Below are 22,584 nucleotides of genomic sequence, written 5' to 3' on the forward strand. Positions count from 1 at the left end.
GAGTAACTTTTTTTTTTTTTTTCTCTACAGGTTCGTCACACTGACCCAGAAGATCCCAAGAGGGAGATGGTGGTTCAACTGTTAGATGACTTCAAAATCTCTGGTGTAAATGGCACACGTATCCTTTAAGAGGAGAGATTACCAAAGCAGTATTGTAGCAGTGTTAAATTTTAAATTAGTGGGTGGGGAGTGGATTAAAGGGGATAGTCTTTGTAGGCTAATGCCTCCTACATCTCATATTTAATCTCTGCTACACAGTTATGAGGTGACTTAAGGATTTAGTCTTTTGTGCTTAAATGTGAGAGACTATAATTGCTAGATTGAAAATTCTGCAGGAAACAAAACACATCTTGGAATCCCTATGGTTTGAAATTCTGTGTGTAAAGGGGAAAAGGATAGTGATAGGAGTGTACTACCATCCGCCTGGTCAGGATGAACAGACAGGTGTAGAAATGTTAAAGGAAATTAGGGAAGCAAACAAACTGGGCAACACAATAATAATAATGGGTGATTTCAATTACCCTGATATTGACTGGGTAAATGTAACATCGGGAAATGCTAGGGAGGTAAAATTCCTTGACGAAATCAAGGACTGCTTTATGGAGCAGCTGGTACAGGAGCCGATGAGAGAAGGAAAAATTCTAGACCTAGTCCTTAGTGGAGCGCATGATCTGGTGCGGGAGGTAATGGTGCTGGTGCCTCTTGATAAGTGATCGTAATATGATCAAATTTGATATTAGCTTTGAAGTAAGTATACACAGGAAATCCAATACATTGGACGTTTAACTAAAAAAGGAGACTAAGATAAAATGAGGAGAATGGTGAAAAAATAACCTTGGAGGAATGGCTTCGAGGGTCAAAAATTTACATCGGGTGTGGATGCTGATCAAAAACACCATCCTGGAAGCCCAGGCCAAATATATTCCAAGTATTAAGAAGGACGGAAGATCGAACGACAGCCAGCATAGTTAAAAAGTGATGTGAAGGAAGCTGAGCTAAAAGAAAATCCTTCAGAAAATGAAAGAAGGAACAGACTGAAAATAAGAAACAGCATAAGGAATGTCAAGTCAAATGCAAAGTGCTGATAAGGAAGGCAACGAGGGACTTTGAAAAAAAGATTGCATTGGAGGCAAAAACACACAGTAAAAAATTTTAGGTATATTAAAAGCAGGAAGCCGGCAAAAGAATCGGTTGGACCGTTAGATGACCGAGGGGTAAAAGGGGCGATCAGGGAAGTCAAAGCCGTAGCGGAGAGATTAAATCTTTGCTTCGGTCTTCACCGAGGAAGATTTGGGTGGGATACCAGTGCCAGAAATGGTATTTGAAGCTGACGAGTCAGAGCAACTGAATGAAATCTCTATAGACCTAAAGGATGTAATGGGGCAATTTGACAAATTGAAGAGTAGCAAATGTTCTAGACCAGATGGTATTCATCCCAGAGTATTGATAGAACTGAAAAATGAACGCGGAGCTATTAGTAATATGTAATTTATCCTTAAAATCGAGCATGGTACCTGAAGATTGGAGGGTGTCCAATGTAACGCCAATTTTTAAAAAAGGTTCCAGGGGAGATCCCCGAAATTATAGACCGGTGAGTCATATGTCTGTGCCAGGCAAAATTTTAGAGGCTATTATAAAGAACAAAATTACAGAGCATATTCAAAATCATGGATTAAAGCCAACATGGATTTAGTGAAGGGAAATCTTGCCTTGCCAATCTATTACATTTCTTTGAAGGGGTGAAAAAACGTGTGGATGAAGGTGAGCCAGTTGATATTGTGTATCTGGACTTTCAGAAGGTGTTTGACAAAGTACCTCATGAAAGACTCCAGAGGAAATTGGAGAGTCATGGGATAGGAGGTAGTGTTCTATTGTGGATTAAAAACTGGTTAAAAGATAGAAAACAGAGAGTAGGGTTAAATGGTCAGTATTCTCAATGGAGAAGAGTAGTTAGTGGGGTTCCCCAGGGGTCTGTGCTGGGACCGCTGCTTTTTTAACATATTTATAAATGACCTAGAGATGGGGGCAACTAGTGAGGTAATTAAATTTACTGACGACAGTTATTCAAAGTAGTTAAATCGCTAGAGGATTGTGAAAAATTACAAGAGGACCTTATGAGACTCGGAGACTGGGCGTCTAAATGGCAGATGACGTTTTAATGTGAGCAAGTGCAAAGTGATGCATGTGGGAAACAGGAACCCGAATTATAGCTACGTCATGCAACGTTCCACATTAGGAGTCGCCAACCAAGAAAGGGATGTAGGTGACATCGTTGATATGCTGAAACCTGCTCAGTGTGCTGCGGTGGCTAAGAAAGCAAATAGAATGTTAGGTATTAGGAATGGAAAACAAAAATGAGGACATTATGCCTTTGTATCGCTCCATGGTGTGACCGCACCTTGAATATTGTGTTCAATTCTGGTTGCCGCATCTCAAAAAAGATATTGTGGAGTTAGAAAAGGTGCAGAGAAGGGCGACGAAAATGATAAAGGGGATGGGATGCCTTCCCTATGAGGAAAGGCTAAAGCAACTGGGGCTCTTCAGCTTGGAGAAAAGACGACTGAGGGGAGATATGATAGAGGCCTATAAAAATAATGAGTGGAGTGAAACAGGTAGACGTTGAAGCATCTGTTTACGCTTTTCAAAAATACTAGGACTAGGGGGCATGCGATGAAACTACAAATTAGTAAATTTAAAATGAATCGGAGAAAAATTTTCTTCACTCAACATGTAATTAAATCCTGGAATTCGTTGCCAGAAAATGTAAAGGCGGTTAGCTTAGCAGATTTTTAAAAAGGTTTGGACGGCTTTCTAAAGGAATAGTCCGTAGACCATTATTAAATTGGACTTGGGGAAAATCCACTATTTCTGGGATAAGCAGCATAAAATGTTTTGTACGTTTTTGGGGGGGATCTTGCCAGGTATTGGTGACCTGGATTGGCCACTGTTGGCAAAAGGATGCTGGTCTTGATGGACCTTTGGTCTGTCCCAGTATGGCAATACATATGTACTTATGCTAGATATAGTTTGCTGTGCCTGCATGCATACTTGCATATAGGTTCTCGGGGACGGTTTCTCTAAATTGGCTAGAAGAATAATTAGATCTACTACTGATTACTGAAACCTGGTTACACGCGCAAGATGATCCAGTATTAACTTACCTATGTCCCCCAGGTTACAAAATTCTTCACCAAGCTAAAAGAGGGGAAAAAGGAGGGGCCATTGCCATAACATATAAATTCTTTTTCAAAGTTGAACTGATATCTCATACCAACTCCCCTACTCTTGAAACATTTGCTTGCAAAATCAATGATGATACTCTATTTGATCCTATCTACATCATCCTTTTTTTTTTTTTTTTTTTTTTACCGCCCAGCATGGAAGTGGCAACCAACAGAAAATATCTGATATTTGATAATGTCCTGCTAATAGGGGACATTAATTTACACCTAAATAATCACAATGACAGTAATACAAAAAATTTACTTAACTTTTTAAACTACTGGTAATTTACACAATCATTCAGCTGTACCTCTCACAATAAAGGTCATTTGACCTATTAGCCTATAAATTTGCAAACAACAACTTTCATTTAAGTAACCATACCTGGACACAAACTCCATAGTCAGATCACAGTAAACTCACATTCTCCTATTGGTTGGAAAATACAAAATCAACGAAAAATAAAAGTATTACAACTTCTCACAAAACTAGAGGAAGAATAGATACCACAACCTTTTGGTCTAATGTCCTGAACAATCCTGCACTTCTTCCAGTAGACAATAACAACTTTCTGATTAAATGGGATGACCTATGTGAGAATGTCTGTCTTAAATAACATAGCTCCCCAACCCAGAACATTTCACCTTGGTTTAATCAATCTATCCTCCTTTTGAAAAGGAAATGTAGAAAATTGGAAAGAAAATTGGGTAAAGACAAATCAAACGAAAACAAATGAACATGGAAAACTGCCATCAAAACATATAAAAATGATCAAAATTGCAAAAACAACATCGGTAGCAATTTCCTTAATACCAGCAAACTTTCCAAACTGATAAATAGTTAACCATCCACAAAAGAAATAACCACAACCACTGAGTTCCCACTAACAGCAGAGCAATTGGTTACTTTTTTCAAACAAAAAATAGTTAAAATCAGAGGAGGAGTACTTAAATTAAAAATCATCAAGTTGTTTACGAAAAACAGTTAAGACACACATACAGGAATAGCAACCAACAGAATCTGGTCTTCCTTCCAGCTTCTAACCTGTGACACAGTAAAACATTACCTCTAAAATACCGAACCTCACAATGCGTCCTAGTTACCTCATGAAGGAAGCTCCTAATGTATTTATTAATCTGCTCCAGCAGCATATCTCCTTACAATTCCACGGTACTTTTCCCTGTTAATAAAGGCTTTATTATCCTAATTCAATACAAAAAAAAATTTAATTACGTTAACTGATGTAACAAACTACAGACCAGTGGCCTCCATTCCTTTGATGATAAAGACGATGGAAGGAATAGTTGCAGCACAAATTATGGACTACCTTTTACATTTCTCCCTACTACACAAAGCCCAATCAGGTTTCAGACCATACTGTAGTATCAAAACTGTTCTTACTATCCTAGTATCAAATCTCAGAAAAGAATTTAGCATAGGGTTCAAGATCAGTTTGATATGTCTAGCGTATTCTATGTAGATCATAGTAGCCTGTTAAACATACTAGACAACTTTGGCATATGTGGCACAGTCCATAAATGGTTCCAAGGATTCCTGAAATCAAGATCTTACAAAGTGAAAATGAAGGGAACTTTATCCTCACCTTGGTCACCAGACTGTGGCGTCCCTCAGGGCTCTTCACTGTTACCCATACTATTGAATGTCACCACTAGGTAACAGACTAGAAACAGCAGAATTTAAAACTTTCATATATGCTGATGGTGGTACCACATACATAACCTTCAAGAAGAACGTTCAAGACAAAAGGCAAAACTTGGTTTAAGTTTGATGGAAACCTGGGCCTCAGAATCCAAATTAAAGAGAGAACTAAATTTACTATTTGACTAAAATGACTACAACAGTTTCACAATAGATAACACTTCATTCCCCATGGACAATAATCTGAAAATTTTAGGAATAATTATAGACTTTAACATTCGATTCTCAAGATCCCTCAGTAATCACAAAATCTTTCAGGTCTATTTGGAAGCTGAAAAGGATCAGACCCTATTTCTCATCAGAAACATTCAGATTATTAGTACAATCATTAACATTATCCCAATTTGACTATTATAATGCTGTATATGCTGGCTATAAGGAGTGCCTTTTGAAAAAACTCCAGCTCAAAACACTGCAGCCAGGTTCATATACAAAATCTCTTGTTTTGAAAGTGCCTCCCCTTTATTAATCAAGCTACACTGGCTTCCCATCAAAGCGAGAATTACCTCCAAATTATGTGCCTTTATTTTTCAAATCCTAGATGGCACAGCTCCAGACTATATGGTACATTAATAAACTTACCTTGAAGAAACGCTAAATATGAGGTGAGTGCCTGACTACATCTCCCAAATTGCAAAAATACTCTACAAAACAGTCCACTCTGCAGACTTCACTTACCACCCAAAATTAGTATACAGGAATATGAAAACAACAAGGCATTTAGTTCGCCAAATTCAATACGGAAGATAAAACAAAGAGGCAGGCCTTATTAACAAAACAATGCCTTTATTAGCAGATTAAAAGCTCCCAGATATTCAACATAAAATGCCCAATGTGGCCATGTTTCGCCAGTATAAAAATGGCTGCATTAGTGCAGTGGCTCACCAGCTGATATAAAACTTAAAAAGTAAATAAACCAGGCTGGTGTGGCTGTTAAAACATACAAAGCTAGATTCTGGGAACACTTTCTCAAAAAAAAAAAAAAACACTTCAAGTTGTAGCCTAGTGGTTAGTGCAGTGAACTTTGATCCTGAGGAACTGAGTTTGATTCCCACTGCAGCTCCTTGACTCTGGGCAAGTCACTTAACCCTCCATTGCCCCTGGTACAAAATAAATAACTGAATATATATAAACCGCTTTGAATGTAGTTGCAAAAACCTCAGAAAGGCGGTATATTAAGTCCCATTTCCCTTTCCCTCATTCATAATAGATTTCCAAATATTGAATATCCATAGTTATCCCAGTGCATCTGATATTGTACTTTATAATTGGATTCTTACAGAAAATTTCTTTCTTCTGCATTAGTCTGTTATGTATCCTATTCTGTTTAAGCCACATTGAACTCAAACTTGTGTGGGATATAAATGTCACAGCTAAATCAATGGTTTAATTTTGCATATACCATGACAGGAGTGAACCTCACTCCTAAGCCACGAGGGATTGCTCTTAGCTTTTCTACTAAAGTTGGAAGAAAATGTAGTTTGTCTTAGGTATTGTACTGAGACTGACTTGTTTTTGAAAGATGCAGATTTTGGTGACTGCTGAGATTCTTTCCTCAGCTAGTATAATGAAGACAAAGCTTAATTTCCTTATGAATAAACTTGATCTAATGATAAAGGGGATGGGTTGACTTCCCTGTGAGGAAAGGCTAAAGCAGCTGGGGCTCTTCAGCTTGGAGACAAGACGGCTGAGGGGCAATAGAGTAGAGGTCTATAAAATAGTGAGTGGAGTGGAACGGGTAGATATGAAGATTCACTCTTTCCAAAAATATTAGGACTAGGGGACATGAATGAAGATGCAAAGTAGTACATTTAAAATCAGAGAAAATATTTCTTCACTCAACATGTAATTAAACTCTAGAATTCGTTGCCAAAGAATGTGGTAAAAGCAGTTAGCGAGGTTTTAAAAAAAAGTTTCAGCAGCTTCTCAAAGTCCATAATCCATTATTAAGATGGACTTGGGGGAAAATCCAATGCGTCCCCATTTCTAGGATAAGCAGCATAAAATGTATTGTTTTGGGATCTTGCCAGGTATAGAAATAAGTAGTAGTACTTGTAATCTGGATTGGCCACTGTTGGAAACAGGATGCTAGGCTTAATGGTCCTTCAGTATGTCCCAGTGTTGCAACATTTGCGTGCTTGTGTACTTAAGGAAATAAGGCATCACTTGGGTACATGCAGCTCCACAGAAGATACAGGAATGTTGAGATGCTGCTTTCAAATTATGCTGTCTATACCTAGATTTTTTTTTACCTTGACATACTTCCTTTTTAGATGTCTGTATGGTATTTGAAGTTTTGGGACATCATCTTCTAAAGTGGATAATAAAGTCAAACTACCAGGGTTTACCTCTTCCCTGTGTCAAGAGTATCATATTTCAGGTACTTTGAGCACTATGGACTCCTGCTTGACTCACTTCAACTGGATTGAAGAGACCTTTTTGTTTCAATTTTTTGTTGATGCCACTGCTAGAAAAATGTAGTTTCATAAAGCAGGTTTTTTTTTTCCTCTGTTAGAGTAAACTTTCAGGCAGTTCCTAAAGATTACTTAGAAAATTCAGAGCAAGTTATTGCAACATATTGTATTATCCAGTAAAGAATGCAAACTGTAGGGTATGAATGGAAGGTAAGGGTATCAGTTCAAGGTAGTTATCGTTAGGAATGAGTACATGTGATTGGATAGTAAGTTTTGAACTGATAATTGTCAAACTCCTTAGAAAAGGCTTGCAGCTGTGCTTTCCTTCCCCAGGCTGCCTTCTCACCCTGCTGTAACCTCAGTTTCTTACGTGATCTTCATGGTAATGCCATTTCTGCTATCTCGCACTCTCTCAGCTTACCCCTCCCTCCCCAGTTTATTCATTATATCATACCATGTGCCAATTCAGTGCCGCTCTTCTATCCTTGATCAGTGTTCCCCAGTTATCACTAAATCTGCCCCCAACCACCACTTCCATATCATCAAGCTGATCAATCCATAGACTGGTGGGTTGTGTCCATCTACCAGCAGGTGGAGATAGAGAGCAAACTTTTGCCTCCCTATATGTGGTCATGTGCTGCCGGAAACTCCTCAGTATGTTCTCTATCTCAGCAGGTGGTGGTCACACACAGCAGCAGCTCTGGCTAGGCCTCCAAGCCTAATCCTTAGGTTTTGTTGAGGCCTGGGGTTGAGGGCTCTTTTGAGCAAGTGCAAACCTGGTGGTGCCAGGTCCCTCCTTTTCTCCCCCCTCCCGCTGGCTCCGTTAAAAAAAAAAAAAAAAAAAAAAAATTTTAAACGTCTTTAAAGGCGTTTAATTCGACGTTTCTTTAAACGTTCATTGCAGCTACTCACTGGGACACCAGTTCGTTACAGCTCGGAGCGGCAAGCAGGTAATTTTACCTTTTTATAGCGGGCAGGGGGTTCCCCGATTCTTCTCCTCGTGGCATATGGCGTCGGAGGGCGAGGGCGCAAAGGGTCGCTCCCCGGATCGCTGGAGCGCTTCTAGAGGGGATGCGGGGGTTTTACAACCTGATTCGCCCTTGATGGGTGACAGTTTAGTGACCGATGAATGTCCCGGTCGTTCCTCTGGCGTGGCGGTTTTTTCCCACCATAAACGCCCATCCCCCGCTCCTCGCCTCCGCCATCTTGGCCGGCCACGCGGCTCGGACGGCTTCTTCGTGGGCCGCCCTTGAGGTTGGAGACATTAATGCCATGAACGCCCTTAATTTGGGCGACGGCACAAGCGGCTAAAGTTAAGCGCCGTTCTTCCCGCGCGGCTCCTTCGCGGAGTTTCGCGCCGGACGCCATTTTGGATGCGCAGCATGTCTCTCCCCCGCTATTGCGAGCGCCGGTTGAGAGTGCGTCTAGGGCTGTTGCCCAGGCTGCGGAAGTGCACAGTCTGGGGGGTTTCTCCCCCGAGTTTGTTTTGCTGCTGCATCAGGCTTTCCTCATGCAAAACGCTGCCCCTGCTCCCTCTTCTGATAAAGAGGTTGAGGTTCCCAGAGGTAAACGCCCTCGGGTTGATTTCCAGGCCTTGGAGGACTTTGTCTCCTCCGATGTAGATGAGGGCAGCGTGTCTGAGGTCTCCCAACGGTCCTTTGCGGATTCCTTGGAGGAGATAGATCCCCGCTCGGATGGAGCGGATGACCCCTCTGCAGCGCGGCTTTTTAGCCCAGAGGATTTGCCCAACCTGTTTTTACAGGCCATGGACACTTTGAAGATTTCCTCTCCGGAGGACGTCTCTCCCTCAGCCCCTGTTGGCTCTGCCATTATGCTGGGGACGAAGCGCCCGCCTAGATCCTTCCACGTGCATGATGCCATGCACACCTTAATTGCGGCTCAATGGGATGTCCCGGAAACGAGCCTTAAAGTGGCTAGGGCTATGTCCCGCCTCTATCCTTTGGCTGTGAGTGAACGTGAGGCCTATCTGTGGCCTACCGTGGATTCTTTAATCACTGCGGTGACTAAGAAAACGGCGTTGCCGGTGGAAGGTGGCACGGCCCTAAAGGACGCCCAAGACAGAAGATTGGAGGCGGCCTTAAGGTCGTCCTTTGAGGCAGCTGCTTTAAGTTTGCAGGCCTCAGTTTGCGGCTCCTATGTGGCCAGGGCGTGCCTGACTATGGTGCAGCGGGCTTCCCCCTCGGATCTTTCCTTGAGGGCTGATTGGCCGGCCCTGGAATCGGGCTTAGCCTATTTGGCAGACTTGCTGTATGATGTCTTGAGAGCCTCAGCTAAAGGCATGGCTCAGACAGTCTCTGCGCGGCGGTGGCTTTGGCTGAAACATTGGTCTGCTGACCACGCCTCTAAATCCCGCCTGGCTAGATTGCCTTTTAAGGGCAAGCTGCTCTTTGGGGTCGAACTGGACAAAATCGTGACCGATCTCGGCACGTCTAAGGGCAAGAAATTACCAGAGGTCAGGGCTCGGGCTAGTACTCGTCCCGGTACCTCCAGAGGACGGTTGCTGGAAGCCCGTCGGTACCGCCCGGGCAAGTCGGGTTCCTCTGCCCCCTCTTCCTTCAAGAGGAATTTCTCCCCCAAGCAGCATTCCTTTCGCAGAGACCGCCGTCCCGGAGGTGCTCCCTCCGGTTCTCCCCCAGGGTCTCGTACCCAATGACGGGGCCTTGGTCCACGCCCCAGTGCAGATTGGAGGACGGCTGTCCTCGTTTCTGGGCGAGTGGACCACTATAACTTCAGACGCGTGGGTGCTGGAAGTCATCAGAGACGGCTACAAGCTAGAGTTCTGCCAACCCTTAAGAGACGGGTTTGTACTCTCTCCCTGCAAGTCTCCGGTCAAGCTGTGGCAGTGCAGCAGACCTTGGACAACCTGATCCGCCTGGGTGCGGTCGTTCCGGTGCCAAAAAATCAGATTGGCAAGGGACGTTACTCCATTTACTTTGTGGTTCCAAAGAAAGGAGGTTCTGTCCGGCCTATCCTCGACCTCAAAGGGGTCAATCGGGCCTGGAAAGTGAGGCACTTTCGCATGGAGACTCTCCGCTCTGTTATAGCGGCAGTGAAGGCAGGAGAGTTCTTGGCTTCCTTGGACATCAAGGAAGCGTACCTGCATATTCCCATCTGGCCTCCTCTCCAACGCTTTCTGCGTTTTACAGTCCTGAGACGACACTTCCAGTTCAGAGCCCTCCCTTTCGGGTTGGCTACTGCTCCGCGGACCTTTTCCAAAGTAATGGGGGTCATAGCGGCCTTCCTGCTAAAGGAAGGAGTACAAGTCCATCCTTATCTGGACGACTGGTTGATCCGAGCCCCCTCTTATGCAGAGTGCGGCAAAGCTATGGACCGGGTAGTTGCTCTTGTGAGCTCCCTGGGATGGATCATCAACTGGAAGAAGAGCCAGCTGCGCCCGACTCAGTCCCTGGAGTATCTGGGAGTTCGATTCGACACCCAAGTGGGCAGAGTGTTCCTGCCAGACAATCGGATTGTCAAGCTTCAGGCTCAGGTGGACTAGTTCCTAGTAGCCTCTCCTATTCGGGCTTGGGACTACGTGCAGCTGTTGGGCTCTATGACGGCCACGATGGAAGTGGTGCCCTGGGCCAGGGCTCATATGAGACCACTACAGCTATCTCTGCTGCTGCGCTGGACTCCGATGTCGGAGGATTATGCTGTGCGCCTTCCCGTGGACCCAGCAGTGCGCAAGGCGCTGAGCTGGTGGACGCAGACAGACAAGTTGTCTGCAGGATTGCCTCTGGTGACCCCGGAGTGGATTGTCGTCACGACAGACGCCTCTTTGATGGGCTGGGGAGCCCACTGCTTGGGAAGGACAGCGCAGGGGCTCTAGTCTCCTGCAGAGGCAAGTGGTCTATCAACCTCCTGGAACTCAGAGCCATTCGGTTGGTGTTATTGGAGTTCATCCCGGTACTGGTGTTGTAGCCTGTACGGGTCCTGTCGGACAATGCCACGGCTGTGGCCTATATCAACCGCCAGGGAGGTACCAAGAGCGCCCCTCTAGCCAAGGAGGCTATGAGTCTTTGCCAGTGGGCGGAAGCGAACCTGGAGCAGCTTTCAGCGGCCCACATTGCCGGAGTCATGAATGTCAAGGCGGACTTTCTCAGTCGCCATACCTTGGAGCCCGGAGAGTGGCAACTATCTGCTCAGGCGTTCTTGGACATCACGAAGCGCTGGGGCCAGCCGAGCCTAGATCTGATGGCGTCATCGGCCAATTGCCAAGTGCCGCGCTTTTTCAGCAGAGGACGGGACCCTCGATCCCTGGGAGTAGATGCTCTTCTCCAACAGTGGCCGACACAAGAGCTCCTCTATGTGTTCCCGCCCTGGCCCATGTTGGGCAGGGTGCTAGACCGGGTGGCAAAGCATCCCGGCAGGGTAATCCTGGTGGGTCCGGATTGGCCCAGACGTCCCTGGTATGCGGACTTGATCAGGCTCTCAGTCGACGATCCTCTGCGGCTGTCAGTGGAGCAGGGCCTGTTACATCAGGGTCCCGTGGTGATGGAGGATCCCTCTCCCTTTGGTCTTACGGCCTGGCTATTGAGCGGCAGCGTCTGAGGAAGAAGGGCTTCTCAGACAAGGTCATCGCCACTATGCTGAGAGCGAGGATGTGAAGCGACTGTTCACGCTATCCAAAAATACTAGGACTAGAGGGCATGAGTTGAAGCTACAGTGTGGTAAATTTAAAACGAATCGGAGAAAATTTTTCTTCACCCAACGTGTAATTAGACTCTGGAATTCATTGCCGGAGAACGTGGTACGGGCGGTTAGCTTGACGGAGTTTAAAAAGGGGTTAGATAGATTCCTAAAGGACAAGTCCATAGACCGCTATTAAATGGACTGGAAAAATTCCTCATTTTTAGGTATAACTTGTCTGGAATGTTTTTACGTTTGGGGAGCGTGCCAGGTGCCCTTGACCTGGATTGGCCACTGTCGGTGACAGGATGCTGGGCTAGATGGACCTTTGGTCTTTCCCAGTATGGCACTACTTATGTACTTATGTACTTATGTACTTATGTACTTCTACTGCTTACGCCAGGGTTTGGCGTATCTTTGCAGCATGGTGTGAAGCAGGCTCACTTTCTCCCTTCACTGCTCCAATTTCTTCAGTGTTGGCGTTCCTGCAAGAAGGTCTGGAGAAAGGCCTGTCGCTCAGTTCCCTTAAAGTCCAGGTAGCGGCTCTGGCTTGCTTCAGGGGCCGCCTGAAGGGTGCTTCCCTGGCTTCGCAGCCAGATGTGGTGCGCTTTCTCAAGGGAGTTAATCACCTGCGCCCTCCTCTGCACTCAGTGGTGCCTGCGTGGAATCTCAACCTGGTGCTAAGAGCATTGCAGAAGCCGCCTTTTGAACCCTTGTCGAGGGCATCTCTGAAAGACCTGACGTTGAAAGCAGTCTTTTTGGTGGCTATCACTTCAGCCAGAAGAGTTTCCGAGCTCCAGGCGCTCTCATGTCGAGAGCCTTTTCTGCAGTTCACTGAGGCAGGAGTGACTATTCGCACAGTGCCTTCCTTCCTGCCCAAGATTGTTTCTCGCTTCCATGTGAATCAGCAGCTCTGTCTCCCTTCCTTTCGTAGGGAGGACTACCCAGAGGAGTACTCTGCTCTTAAATATCTGGATGTGAGACGAGTCATCTTCAGATACTTGGAAGTGACCAATGATTTCCGGAAATCGGATCATCTGTTTGTCCTGTTTGCAGGTCCTCGTAAGGGTCTGCAGGCTGCTAAGCCTACAGTGGCAAGATGGGTCAAGGAAGCCATTGCAGCGGCTTATGTGGCCGCGGGGAAGGTGCCGCCTATCCAGCTGAAGGCTCTCCACGAGAGCTCAGGCGGCCTCGATGGCAGAGGCCGGATCCGTCTCCTTGGAAGAGATATGCAAGGCGGCAACTTGGGCTTCGGCTCATACATTCTCCAAGCATTACCGTTTGACTGTGGCTGCACGGGCGGAGGCCCGGTTTGGAGCTTCAGTGTTGAGGTCAGGGATTTCAATGTCCCGCCCTGGGTGAGTACTGCTTCGGTACATCCCACCAGTCTATGGATTGATCAGCTTGATGATATGGAAGGTAAAATTATGTATAATCATACCTGATAATTTTCTTTCCATTAATCATAGCTGATCAATCCATAGCCCCTCCCAGATATCTGTTCTGTTTTTATTCTGGTTGCATTTCAGGTTCAAGCTTAGTCTTCAGTTATTTCAGAAAGACTTCGTGTTCAAGTTCTTTCACTTGGATTCTTCAAGAGTTGAGACGAGTTTGTGTTACAGTGAGCTGCTGCATTCCTCTCCCCTCCGTTTTACGGGGCTGGATTGAGACATAAATTCTGCCGGCACTCCCTCCCGCTTCGTGCGGCTGTAGGGCAGCTTTGTACCCCTCCCGCTTCGGCGGTGTTAGGGTCAGTCAGCTCCTCCCGCGGTTGCGGTTGCAGGATAAGCCAGATCCCCCCGCATCGGCGGGTGTGGTGTCCCTCCCCCGCTCCGCGGGGATGAGCTGGACGGATTCCCCTCCCCCACTTGTGTGGGGATGAGCTGGGTTAATTCCCCTCCCCCGTTTCGGCGGTGGTGAGCTGGGCAGAGTGTCCCTTCGTGGGTGTAATTCTCTAAGTGCTGAGTCCTGCGGATGGAGCTTTGATATCGACATACTGAGGAGTTTCCGGCAGCACATGACCACATATAGGGAGGCAAAAGTTTGCTCTCTATCTCCACCTGCTGGTAGATGGACACAACCCACCAGTCTATGGATTGATCAGCTATGATTAATGGAAAGAAAATTATCAGGTATGATTATACATAATTTTACCTTCCTCTGGCTCTTTTCAGCTCTTTGGCTGTTGTGCACTTATCTTTGTACAGCATTCTGTAAATGGTGCAAATCCAGATCTGTTCCTGATGCTCTATTTCAAAGCCACAACAGAGAATATTGCAGTGCCATTTGTGCAGCCAAGTGCATCTTCCTTAGCATCCCTCCGGACTGGCCCAGGATTGGACTGATGGGTTGTGCTTGCCTACCAGCAGGTGGAGACTGAGAAAAAAATCTGACTCTAGCGAGCCAATAGGAGCCCTGGTCATGTGACCGTAGCCTCAGTATTTTCTCAGTCTCCCAGCAGGTAGGAAGTGAGCCCATCTGGCCACCCTTTCTGAGGAAAGGTGTTTGCCTTTGGGAGAGGCAGCCAGTATTGTTGAGCAAAAGGAAAAGAAAAAGATTTGACCAGAACTTGCAGTGTTTTGAATTTAATTCGATTTCTGTTGACTAATTTATTTAGCAAGGAAAGAGAGAGAGAGAAAAAAAAAAGACGCGCGAAGTGCACGAGGTTAGCCTTCGACATGCGCGTTTTGTCAGCGTCGGGGGGTTAATTCCTCCAGCGCGTGTAAATACTGCACCGCGCACGAGGCTTCAGCCCCTCCGACGGTTTCTGGGAACGGTGCGGCGGCTGGCCTTTTTTCCCCCCTCGCTAACATTGGCGCCGAGTGCGGAGGCCTCAGGCGCGGTTTCAGGGGGTGGTGCTGTGAATTTGGCGCGAACGCCGGCCATTTTGTTGCCTTCTCCGAGTTCTCCTTCAGCAGCGGCGGCTGGGGCCCGCGGTTCTCTGTCTTTGGGTGGTACTGACTCGGGGTCCTTGATACAGGCTGCAGGCACTCAGGGAGGGGGGTTTCCTCCTGAGTTTGTCCTGCAGATGTATCGCGCCTTTCTTATGCAAAATGACACTGCAGGGACTACAGTGCCAGGGGAGCCTGTTCGCTCTGGTCTCCCTCCTAAAAGACCTAGGGAGGGTGACTCTCAGTTGGAAGTTTTTTCCCCCCAGGATCATGAGATGCCCTTGTTGGAGGAAGAAGAGGGTCTGCAGGATTTGGCAGATCACTCTTGGGAGGATTTGGCTTCCTTAGACCCAGACTCTGTGCCTTTGCCGCAGGGGAAGACCCCTCAGTAGCTAGGGTGTTCCATAAAGAGGATTTACAGGACCTCATCTCTATGGTAGCCTCTACTTTGCATTTTGAGGATCTGCTCCCTGTCTCTGAGGTCCGGAAGATTGATGTATTGATTAAGGGGTCTAGGGCTTCCGCTAAGATTTTCCCTATGCACCAGGATATTTGGGAGGTTATTAAAGCTCAATGGGAGGCCCCGGATGTGGGTTTTCGTCCCTCCAGAGCCATGTCTCGTCATTATCCTGTCCCGGAAGCTGATAGAGCGCTACTTAACATTCCTGTGGTGGATGCCGTGGTTTCGGCTGTTACTAAGCGAAATACAGTCCCTGTGGATGGAGGTACGGCACTGCGGGATACTCAGGATAGGAGGTTAGACACTCTTCTAAAAAATAGTTTTCATGTTTCTTCTCTCGCGGTGCAGGCGGCCATCTGTGGGTTCCCTGGTGGCCTGGGCTTGTTTTCGTTGGGCGGAAAAAGTTTTGGATAGATCTTCGGATGATATGGGTGCAATTGATGTGGAAGTGGCCAAGATTGAGACGGGATCCGCCTTTTTGGCTGATGCTTTATATGATCTGTTGAGGGCGTCTTCTAAGTCCTTGGACTTGGGGGTCGCGGCTCGTCGCTCCCTCTGGTTGAAGGGGTGGTCGGCAGATGCGGCCTCCAAATCTAAGCTAAGTAAATTCCCTTTTCGGGGTTCCTTCTTATTTGGAGAAGATTTGGATAAGTTGGTAAATTCTCTAGGTGAGGCTAAAGTTCCTTGTCTTCCGGAAGATAAGCCTCGGCTGGCTAGTCGAGGGGCGCTGTTTGGTCGGCGTACCTTTCGCCCTTTCCGTAGGTTTCTATCTGATAGGGGCCCTCAAACGCAGAGGTCTCGTTTTTTTAACAGAACTCAGTCCTTTCGAGGTTACCGCAGAGGGGGTAGATTTTCTTCTGCGAATTTTCGCTCCCCGTTGCGTGCTTCCCAATGAAGGTGCGAAGGGCTCTCCTCTGGTCCCTGTGGGAGCTCGTCTTTCACAGTTTTATCAGAGGTGGGTCCACATTACTTCAGATCAGTGGGTCTTAGAAGTTATTCAGGACGGTTACGCTTTAGAGTTCGCAAGGCCTATTTCAGAAGCCTTTCTGGAGTCTCCCTGTCGCTCTCGCCTCAAGGCGGCAGCGGTTCGGGATACTCTACAGAGGCTCCTGGATCTCCAGGCAATTTGTCCAGTCCCTCTGTCGGAGCAAAAGCGGGGGCGCTATTCCATTTATTTTGTCGTCCCAAAAAAAGAAGATGCTTTTCGTCCCATTTTAGATCTCAAGGCAGTCAATCGAGCTCTCAAGGTCACAAGCTTTCGTATGGAGACCCTTCGCTCTGTCATAGTAGCAGTTCGCAAAGGGGAGTTTTTAACAGTATTGGATCTCACGGAAGCTTACTTGCATATTCCGATATGTCTGGCTCACCACAACTTCTTATGTTTTGCCATTCTAGGGCAGCATTTCCAGTTTCGTGCTCTGCCCTTTGGTCTGGCGACGGGTCCGCGAACATTTACCAAGGTTATGGTAGTGGTGGCAGCGGCTCTCAGAAAACAGGGAATTCTAGTTCATCCTTATCTAGACGATTGGTTGATCAGGGCGCAGTCTTATCAGGAAAGTTGCCAGGTTACTCAACGAGTGGTAGACTTCTTGCAGTCCCTAGGGTGGGTCGTGAATGTAGCCAAGAGCAGGTTGGTTCCCTCTGTTGCTAGAGTATTTGGGAGTCACTTTCGACACACAAAAGGGTCGAGTCTTTCTCCCACAGGGACGGATTGTGAAGCTCCGGTCGCAGATTCTGGGGTTCCTCCAGCAGAAGGCTCTGGCCGTGAGGGATTATCTGAAAGTTCTAGGTTCGATGGCAGCAACGATAGAGGTAGTACCCTGGGCCAGGCTTCACATGAGGTCTCTTCAGTGGTCTCTGCTTTCCCGCTGGTCCTCTCAGAGAGATCCCCTCACAATGAAGTTATTCCTCCGTCATCCGGAACTCAACTCTCTGGCCTGGTGGCTGCAGATAAAGAATCTCTCGCCGGGAATGCCGTTGGAGCCTCCTCGCTGGATACCAGTCTCCGAGGCTGGGGAGCTCACTGTCTGGACAAGTACACCCAGGGGCTCTGGTCTCCGCTGGAAGCAACGCAATCCATCAAGTTCTTGGAGACCAGGGCGATTCGGCTAGCTCTCCAACACTTCGGTCAGCTCCTGGAGGGCAAGGCGGTGCGAGTCCTCTCAGACAACATCTCGGCTGTGGCCTATGTCAATCGCCAGGGAGGGACGAGATGTCATCTCTTGTATCCAGAGGCAGAGAGTCTCCTCAGCTGGGCGGAGGTTCACCTCACAGCCATATCAGCCTCGCATGTGGCAGGAATAGACAATGTGCAGGCAGATTTTCTCTGTCGCCACACGCTCGATCCCGGGGAGTGGTCCCTCTGCGATCGGACATTTCAGTTAATCGTGCAGCGCTGGGGTCTTCCAGTTTTAGATCTGTTCGCCTCCAGTCTCAACTCCAAACTCCCTCGTTTCTTCAGTCGCCGAAGAGATGCCAGGGCGGCAGGGGTAGACGCCCTGTTGCAGCAGTGGCCCACCGGACTGCTTTACACTTTTCCTCCTTGGCCACTAATAGGTCGTCTCCTACAGAGGATCGAGGAGCACAAGGGACCGGTCATCTTGGTGGCTCCAGACTGGCCTCGCCGGCCTTGGTACGCAGATCTACAACGTCTGGCGGTGGGGGATGCCTCTTCGTCTTCCAGTTCTCGAGGACTTGTTGGTACAGGGCCCAATTCGTCACCCAGATCCGGCTCGATTTTGTCTTACGGCTTGGCTGTTGAACGAGCTCGTCTAGCTAAGAGGGGTTTTTCAGCTCCTGTGATTTCCACCATGCTTCGGTCGCGTCGTCGTTCCACCTTGCTGAACTATATTCGTACTTGGAGAATTTTTGAGGCTTGGTGTTCAGATGCGGGCATTGTTCCTTTGCGGGCGACAGTGCCTCAGATGTTAGTTTCTACAATGCGGTTTTGATAAGGGACTTTCTCTTTCTTCACTCAAGGTGCAGACGGCAGCTCTGGCCTGCTTCAGAGGTCGGATTCGGGTAAGTCGGTGGCTAGTCTCCCCGATGTTGTTCGGTTTTTGAAGGGGGTGAGTCTTCTGCGCCCTCCAGCTTGGGATCTCAATTTGGTTCTTACGGCTTTATCGAAACCTCCGTTCGAACCTTTACAAGCCTGTTCCTTGAAGGATTTGACACTTAAGGCAGTGTTCTTGGTGGCTATTGCGTCAGCTAGGAGAGTTTCAGAGTTGCAAGCTTTTTCCTGTAGATCCCCATTCCTGGAATTTTCTAAAGAACGAGTGGTACTTCGGCCAGTCCCTTCCTTTTTGCCTAAGGTGCTATCGCGTTTCCATTTGGCTCAGTCTGTATTTCTCCCAGTTCTGGGATCGGCCTCAGGAACTCAGGCGCAACAGAAGTTGCGTACGCTGGATGTTAAGAGAGTACTTAAAAGATACCTTGCAGTTACTGCAGAATTTCGTCGCTCGGATTGTCTCTTTATTCTCTTTGCGGGGCCCCGCAAAGGTCTGTTGGCTTCTAAGCCCACTTTATCACGTTGGATCAAGGACATGATAGCATCGGCTTACCTGTTGTCCGGCAGGCCAATTCCGGAGGCAGTGAAAGCTCATTCGACGCATGGACAGGCAGTATCGTGGGCAGAGTGTTCCTTGGTGCCACCGGCGGAGATCTGTAAGGCAGCGACATGGTCCTCTCTTCATTCTTTCTCTAAGCATTACAGACTGGATGTTCAGTGTCGTCGGGAAGCCACCTTCGCATCACGGGTTCTCACAGCGGGTTTACTGGGATTCCTCCCTTAGGACTACTGCTTTGTTACGTCCCATCAGTCCAATCCTGGGCCGGTCCGGAGGGATGCTAAGGAAGGAGAAATTAGACCTTACCTGCTAATTTGCTTTCCTTTAATCCCTCTGGATCGGCCCAGGGCCCACCCGGGATATTCCAGTACACAGAATTGACACAGAATCGTCTTTCTTTAGCTGTCAGGTTATATTTCAAGAGATAGTCTCCGTTACTATGTACAGGCTTTTATCTGTCGTCTTCAGTCCTGTTCTGTTGCTCAGACAGTAGTAAGATAATACTTGAAGTTCAGTTATATTTCAAATGTTCTGCAAGTTCAGAAGTTATATATGTTCAAATTGAAGCAAATACATAATTCTGTACCTAATTGACCATACCTCAGCTCTGAAGCGAGTTGTAGGTGAGTCCAGTGTTACGGCTCAGCCGTAGTATAAGCACTTTTTTGTCTTGGTGCTTTCTGGCTGCTTGTATTTCTCATGGCACAGAATATGGTTCTCTCCTTTTTTCCTTTCTGCTTTGTTGTTCAAATACTGAGGCTACGGTCACATGACCAGGGCTCCTATTGGCTCACTAGAGTCAGAGTTTTTTCTCAGTCTCCACCTGCTGGTAGGCAAGCACAACCCATCAGTCCAATCCTGGGCCGGTCCGGAGGGATTAAAGGAAAGCAAATTAGCAGGTAAGGTCTAATTTCTCCTTTCACAGTAAACAGATTTCCTTGTCCCTTATCAAACCCCAGTCGGTTTATTGCGTTCTCAATAATAAAGCCCCTTGTTCCACAGCTTCACCTGTTTATGATCCCTCAGTTCTGTCCTGGACACTCGGCTGCTTGGCAGGCTAAGACTCCTTGCTTCGCCAGACGTTTCATCATGATCAGTCCCCCACTTGTCCCCCCACCTTTTCTTCTAGCTCCCTTTCCCTTATATCTCCTACCCCTATCTTTTCTCTCTCTGCCAGATTCTGATGCTACTCAATATGCCACCCCTTCCTCCATTTCCTGTCTGGTCATATTTTAACCAACTCAACAGCCCTCATGATTTGTAAAGCTCTTACCTCTCAATCCTGCCTTTTCTTCATTAGACCCTTGATCTGGTCACCTATTCAGACGTCTTCCCAGCTTGTCCCTTATTTTCCTCTCATCAACTTCTCTGTCGCCGCTGGCACAGTTCCCTTTCCTTGGAAACTTGCACTTGTCTGTCTGCTTCTTCAAAAACCCCATCTCGATACCTCTCTCTCCTAGAGCTTTCATCCTATTTCCAATCTTCCATTCCTGTCTAAACTTGAGAAACTTGTTCAGCAGCAGCTTGTCCTTCGTCTTCCTCTCAACTCCTCTCTTCACCGCTAGCGTAGTTCCCTTACCTTGGAAACGTGCACTTGTCAATCTGCTTCTTCAAAACCCCCATCTTGATCCCTCCCTCTCCAGTTTTCATCCTATTTCCAATCAGTTCCTGTCTGGACTTACAGGATGCTTACACACACATCTCAATACTTCCAGCTCACAGGAGGTATCTTCGATTTTGCCTGGGAACACAGCACTTTCAGTACTGTGTACTGCCCTTTGGTCTGGCGTCCGCTACGCAGACTGGGAATGCATGTGCTCCCTTATCTCGACGATTGGCTGCTGAAGAGCACCCCGGAGGCATGCGCTTTACAATCCATGCAAATGACTATTCAGGTGCTAGAACTAATTTTGTGATCAATTATTCCAAGTCCCATCTCACCCCAGTTCAAAATTGGAATGTATTTATTTATTTGTAACATTTGTTCTCCGAGGACAAGCAGGCTGCTTGTTCTCACTGATGGGTGACGTCCACGGCAGCCCCTCCAATCGGAAACTTCACTAGCAAAGTCCTTTGCTAGCCCTCGCGCGCCCGCGCGCACCGCGCATGCGCGGCCGTCTTCCCGCCCGAAACCGGCTCGAGCCGGCCAGTCTTCTTTTGTCCGCACTCGGTACGGTCGTGTTTTCGCCGTGTCGAGCCCCGGAAAGTCGACCTCGCGCGTCCAATTTGTTTTGAACGTGTTTTTTTCCTTCGGGAAAGCTTTGTCCTAGTCGGGAAGTGCTCCGGAAACCCCCCGCCGGGTTTCGTGTAAATCCTCCCCGTACTTCCAGCTTTTTTGCCCCGGTAAGTTTTCTTTCGTCGTCGGGGTAGGCCTCTTTTCGGCCTCGGTCGAGATTTTTTCTCCCTCTAAATTTGGTGCTTCAAATTTCGCCATTTCGGCTTTTGATTTCGCCGGCGTGATTTTTCCGCCTATGACATCGAAGCCTTCCAGCGGCTTCAAGAAGTGCACCCAGTGCGCCCGGGTTATCTCGCTCACTGATCGACACTCGTCGTGTCTTCAGTGTCTGGGGGCCGAGCACCGCCCTCAGAACTGCAGTCTGTGTTCCCTGCTTCAAAGGCGGACTCAGGTAGCGAGACTAGCCCAGTGGAACGTGTTGTTCTCGGGCTCTTCGTCGGCATCGGCACCGGGATCTTCGAGTGCATCGACGTCGTCAGCGTCCAGACCTTCTTCCTCGGCCGCCCCTGCATCGAGTGCATCGAGGCATCGGGCCTCTGCATCGGCGCCGAGACATCGGATAGCTGCATCGACGTCGGTGGTACCAGGACCTCGTCTGCTGATGTCGTCGGACGGTGGTGCATCGGGTGGAGTGCAGGTGAGGGCTGTCCATTCCCCTGCTGGTGGCGGTGAGCCCTCGGGTGGGTCTCCGCCTACCCTGAGGGCTCCTGCGGTACAGCCCCCCCGAGATCGACCTTCTTCAGTCTCGGCCCCGAGGAAGCGACGGATGGATTCGACGTCCTCCTCGTCGGTGCCGGGGAGCTCCGGTGACATGCTTCGGAAGAAATCGAAGAAGCATCGACACCGGTCTCCTCCCCGTGTCGGCACCGAGAGCTCTGGGTCGCCGAGGGATTCGGCACCCAGCAGGCATCGGCACCGAGAGGACCGCTCACCCTCTGTTCAGGAGGTGTCGATGCGCTCCGCTCTGGACAGCCCGGAACAGCCTCCACGCCCGGAACAGGTACTGACGTCGACGCCTGCATCGACCTCTCAGCCTTTCTCTGCAGCCGCTCTAAACGAGAGCCTCCGGGCCGTTCTCCCAGAGATTCTGGGAGAGCTGTTGCGCCCTACCCCTCCGGTACCGGCGGTGCTTGCGCCACCGGTACCGTCGAGCGTGGCGCCGGCTGGCCCATCGCCCAGGTTGAGGTCCCCGACGTCGGTACCGCGTGCGGTACCGACCGCGGCCACCTCCCAGGAAGGCTCCCCGACTACGTCGGCGGAGGGAGCTTCGCCGATGCGGGCGAGGGAGTCTACCTCTCGACGCCCCCATCGTGGACGGGGTTCCACGGAGTCGAGCAGGGCGAGGTTGCAGACACAGGTCCGTGAACTTGTGTCTGACACCGAGGGTGAGGCCTCGTGGGAGGAAGAGGAAGATCCCAGATATTTC

At 48.1% G+C, this 22,584-nt stretch overlaps 1 protein-coding gene across 1 annotated transcript in view; it reads left to right on the top strand.

The window, feature by feature from the left end:
- SRPK1 (SRSF protein kinase 1) overlaps positions 1-22,584 on the top strand; it is a 155,072-nt gene that overhangs the window by 46,410 nt on the left and 86,078 nt on the right. The window contains exons 6-7 of the mRNA XM_030220616.1: positions 31-118; positions 7,215-7,321. Of these exons, the coding sequence (XP_030076476.1) occupies positions 31-118; positions 7,215-7,321 (195 nt within the window). The remainder of the gene's footprint in view (positions 1-30; positions 119-7,214; positions 7,322-22,584) is intronic.

The sequence above is a fragment of the Microcaecilia unicolor genome, chromosome 12, assembly GCF_901765095.1.
Source record: "Microcaecilia unicolor chromosome 12, aMicUni1.1, whole genome shotgun sequence".
Taxonomy (NCBI): domain Eukaryota; kingdom Metazoa; phylum Chordata; class Amphibia; order Gymnophiona; family Siphonopidae; genus Microcaecilia; species Microcaecilia unicolor.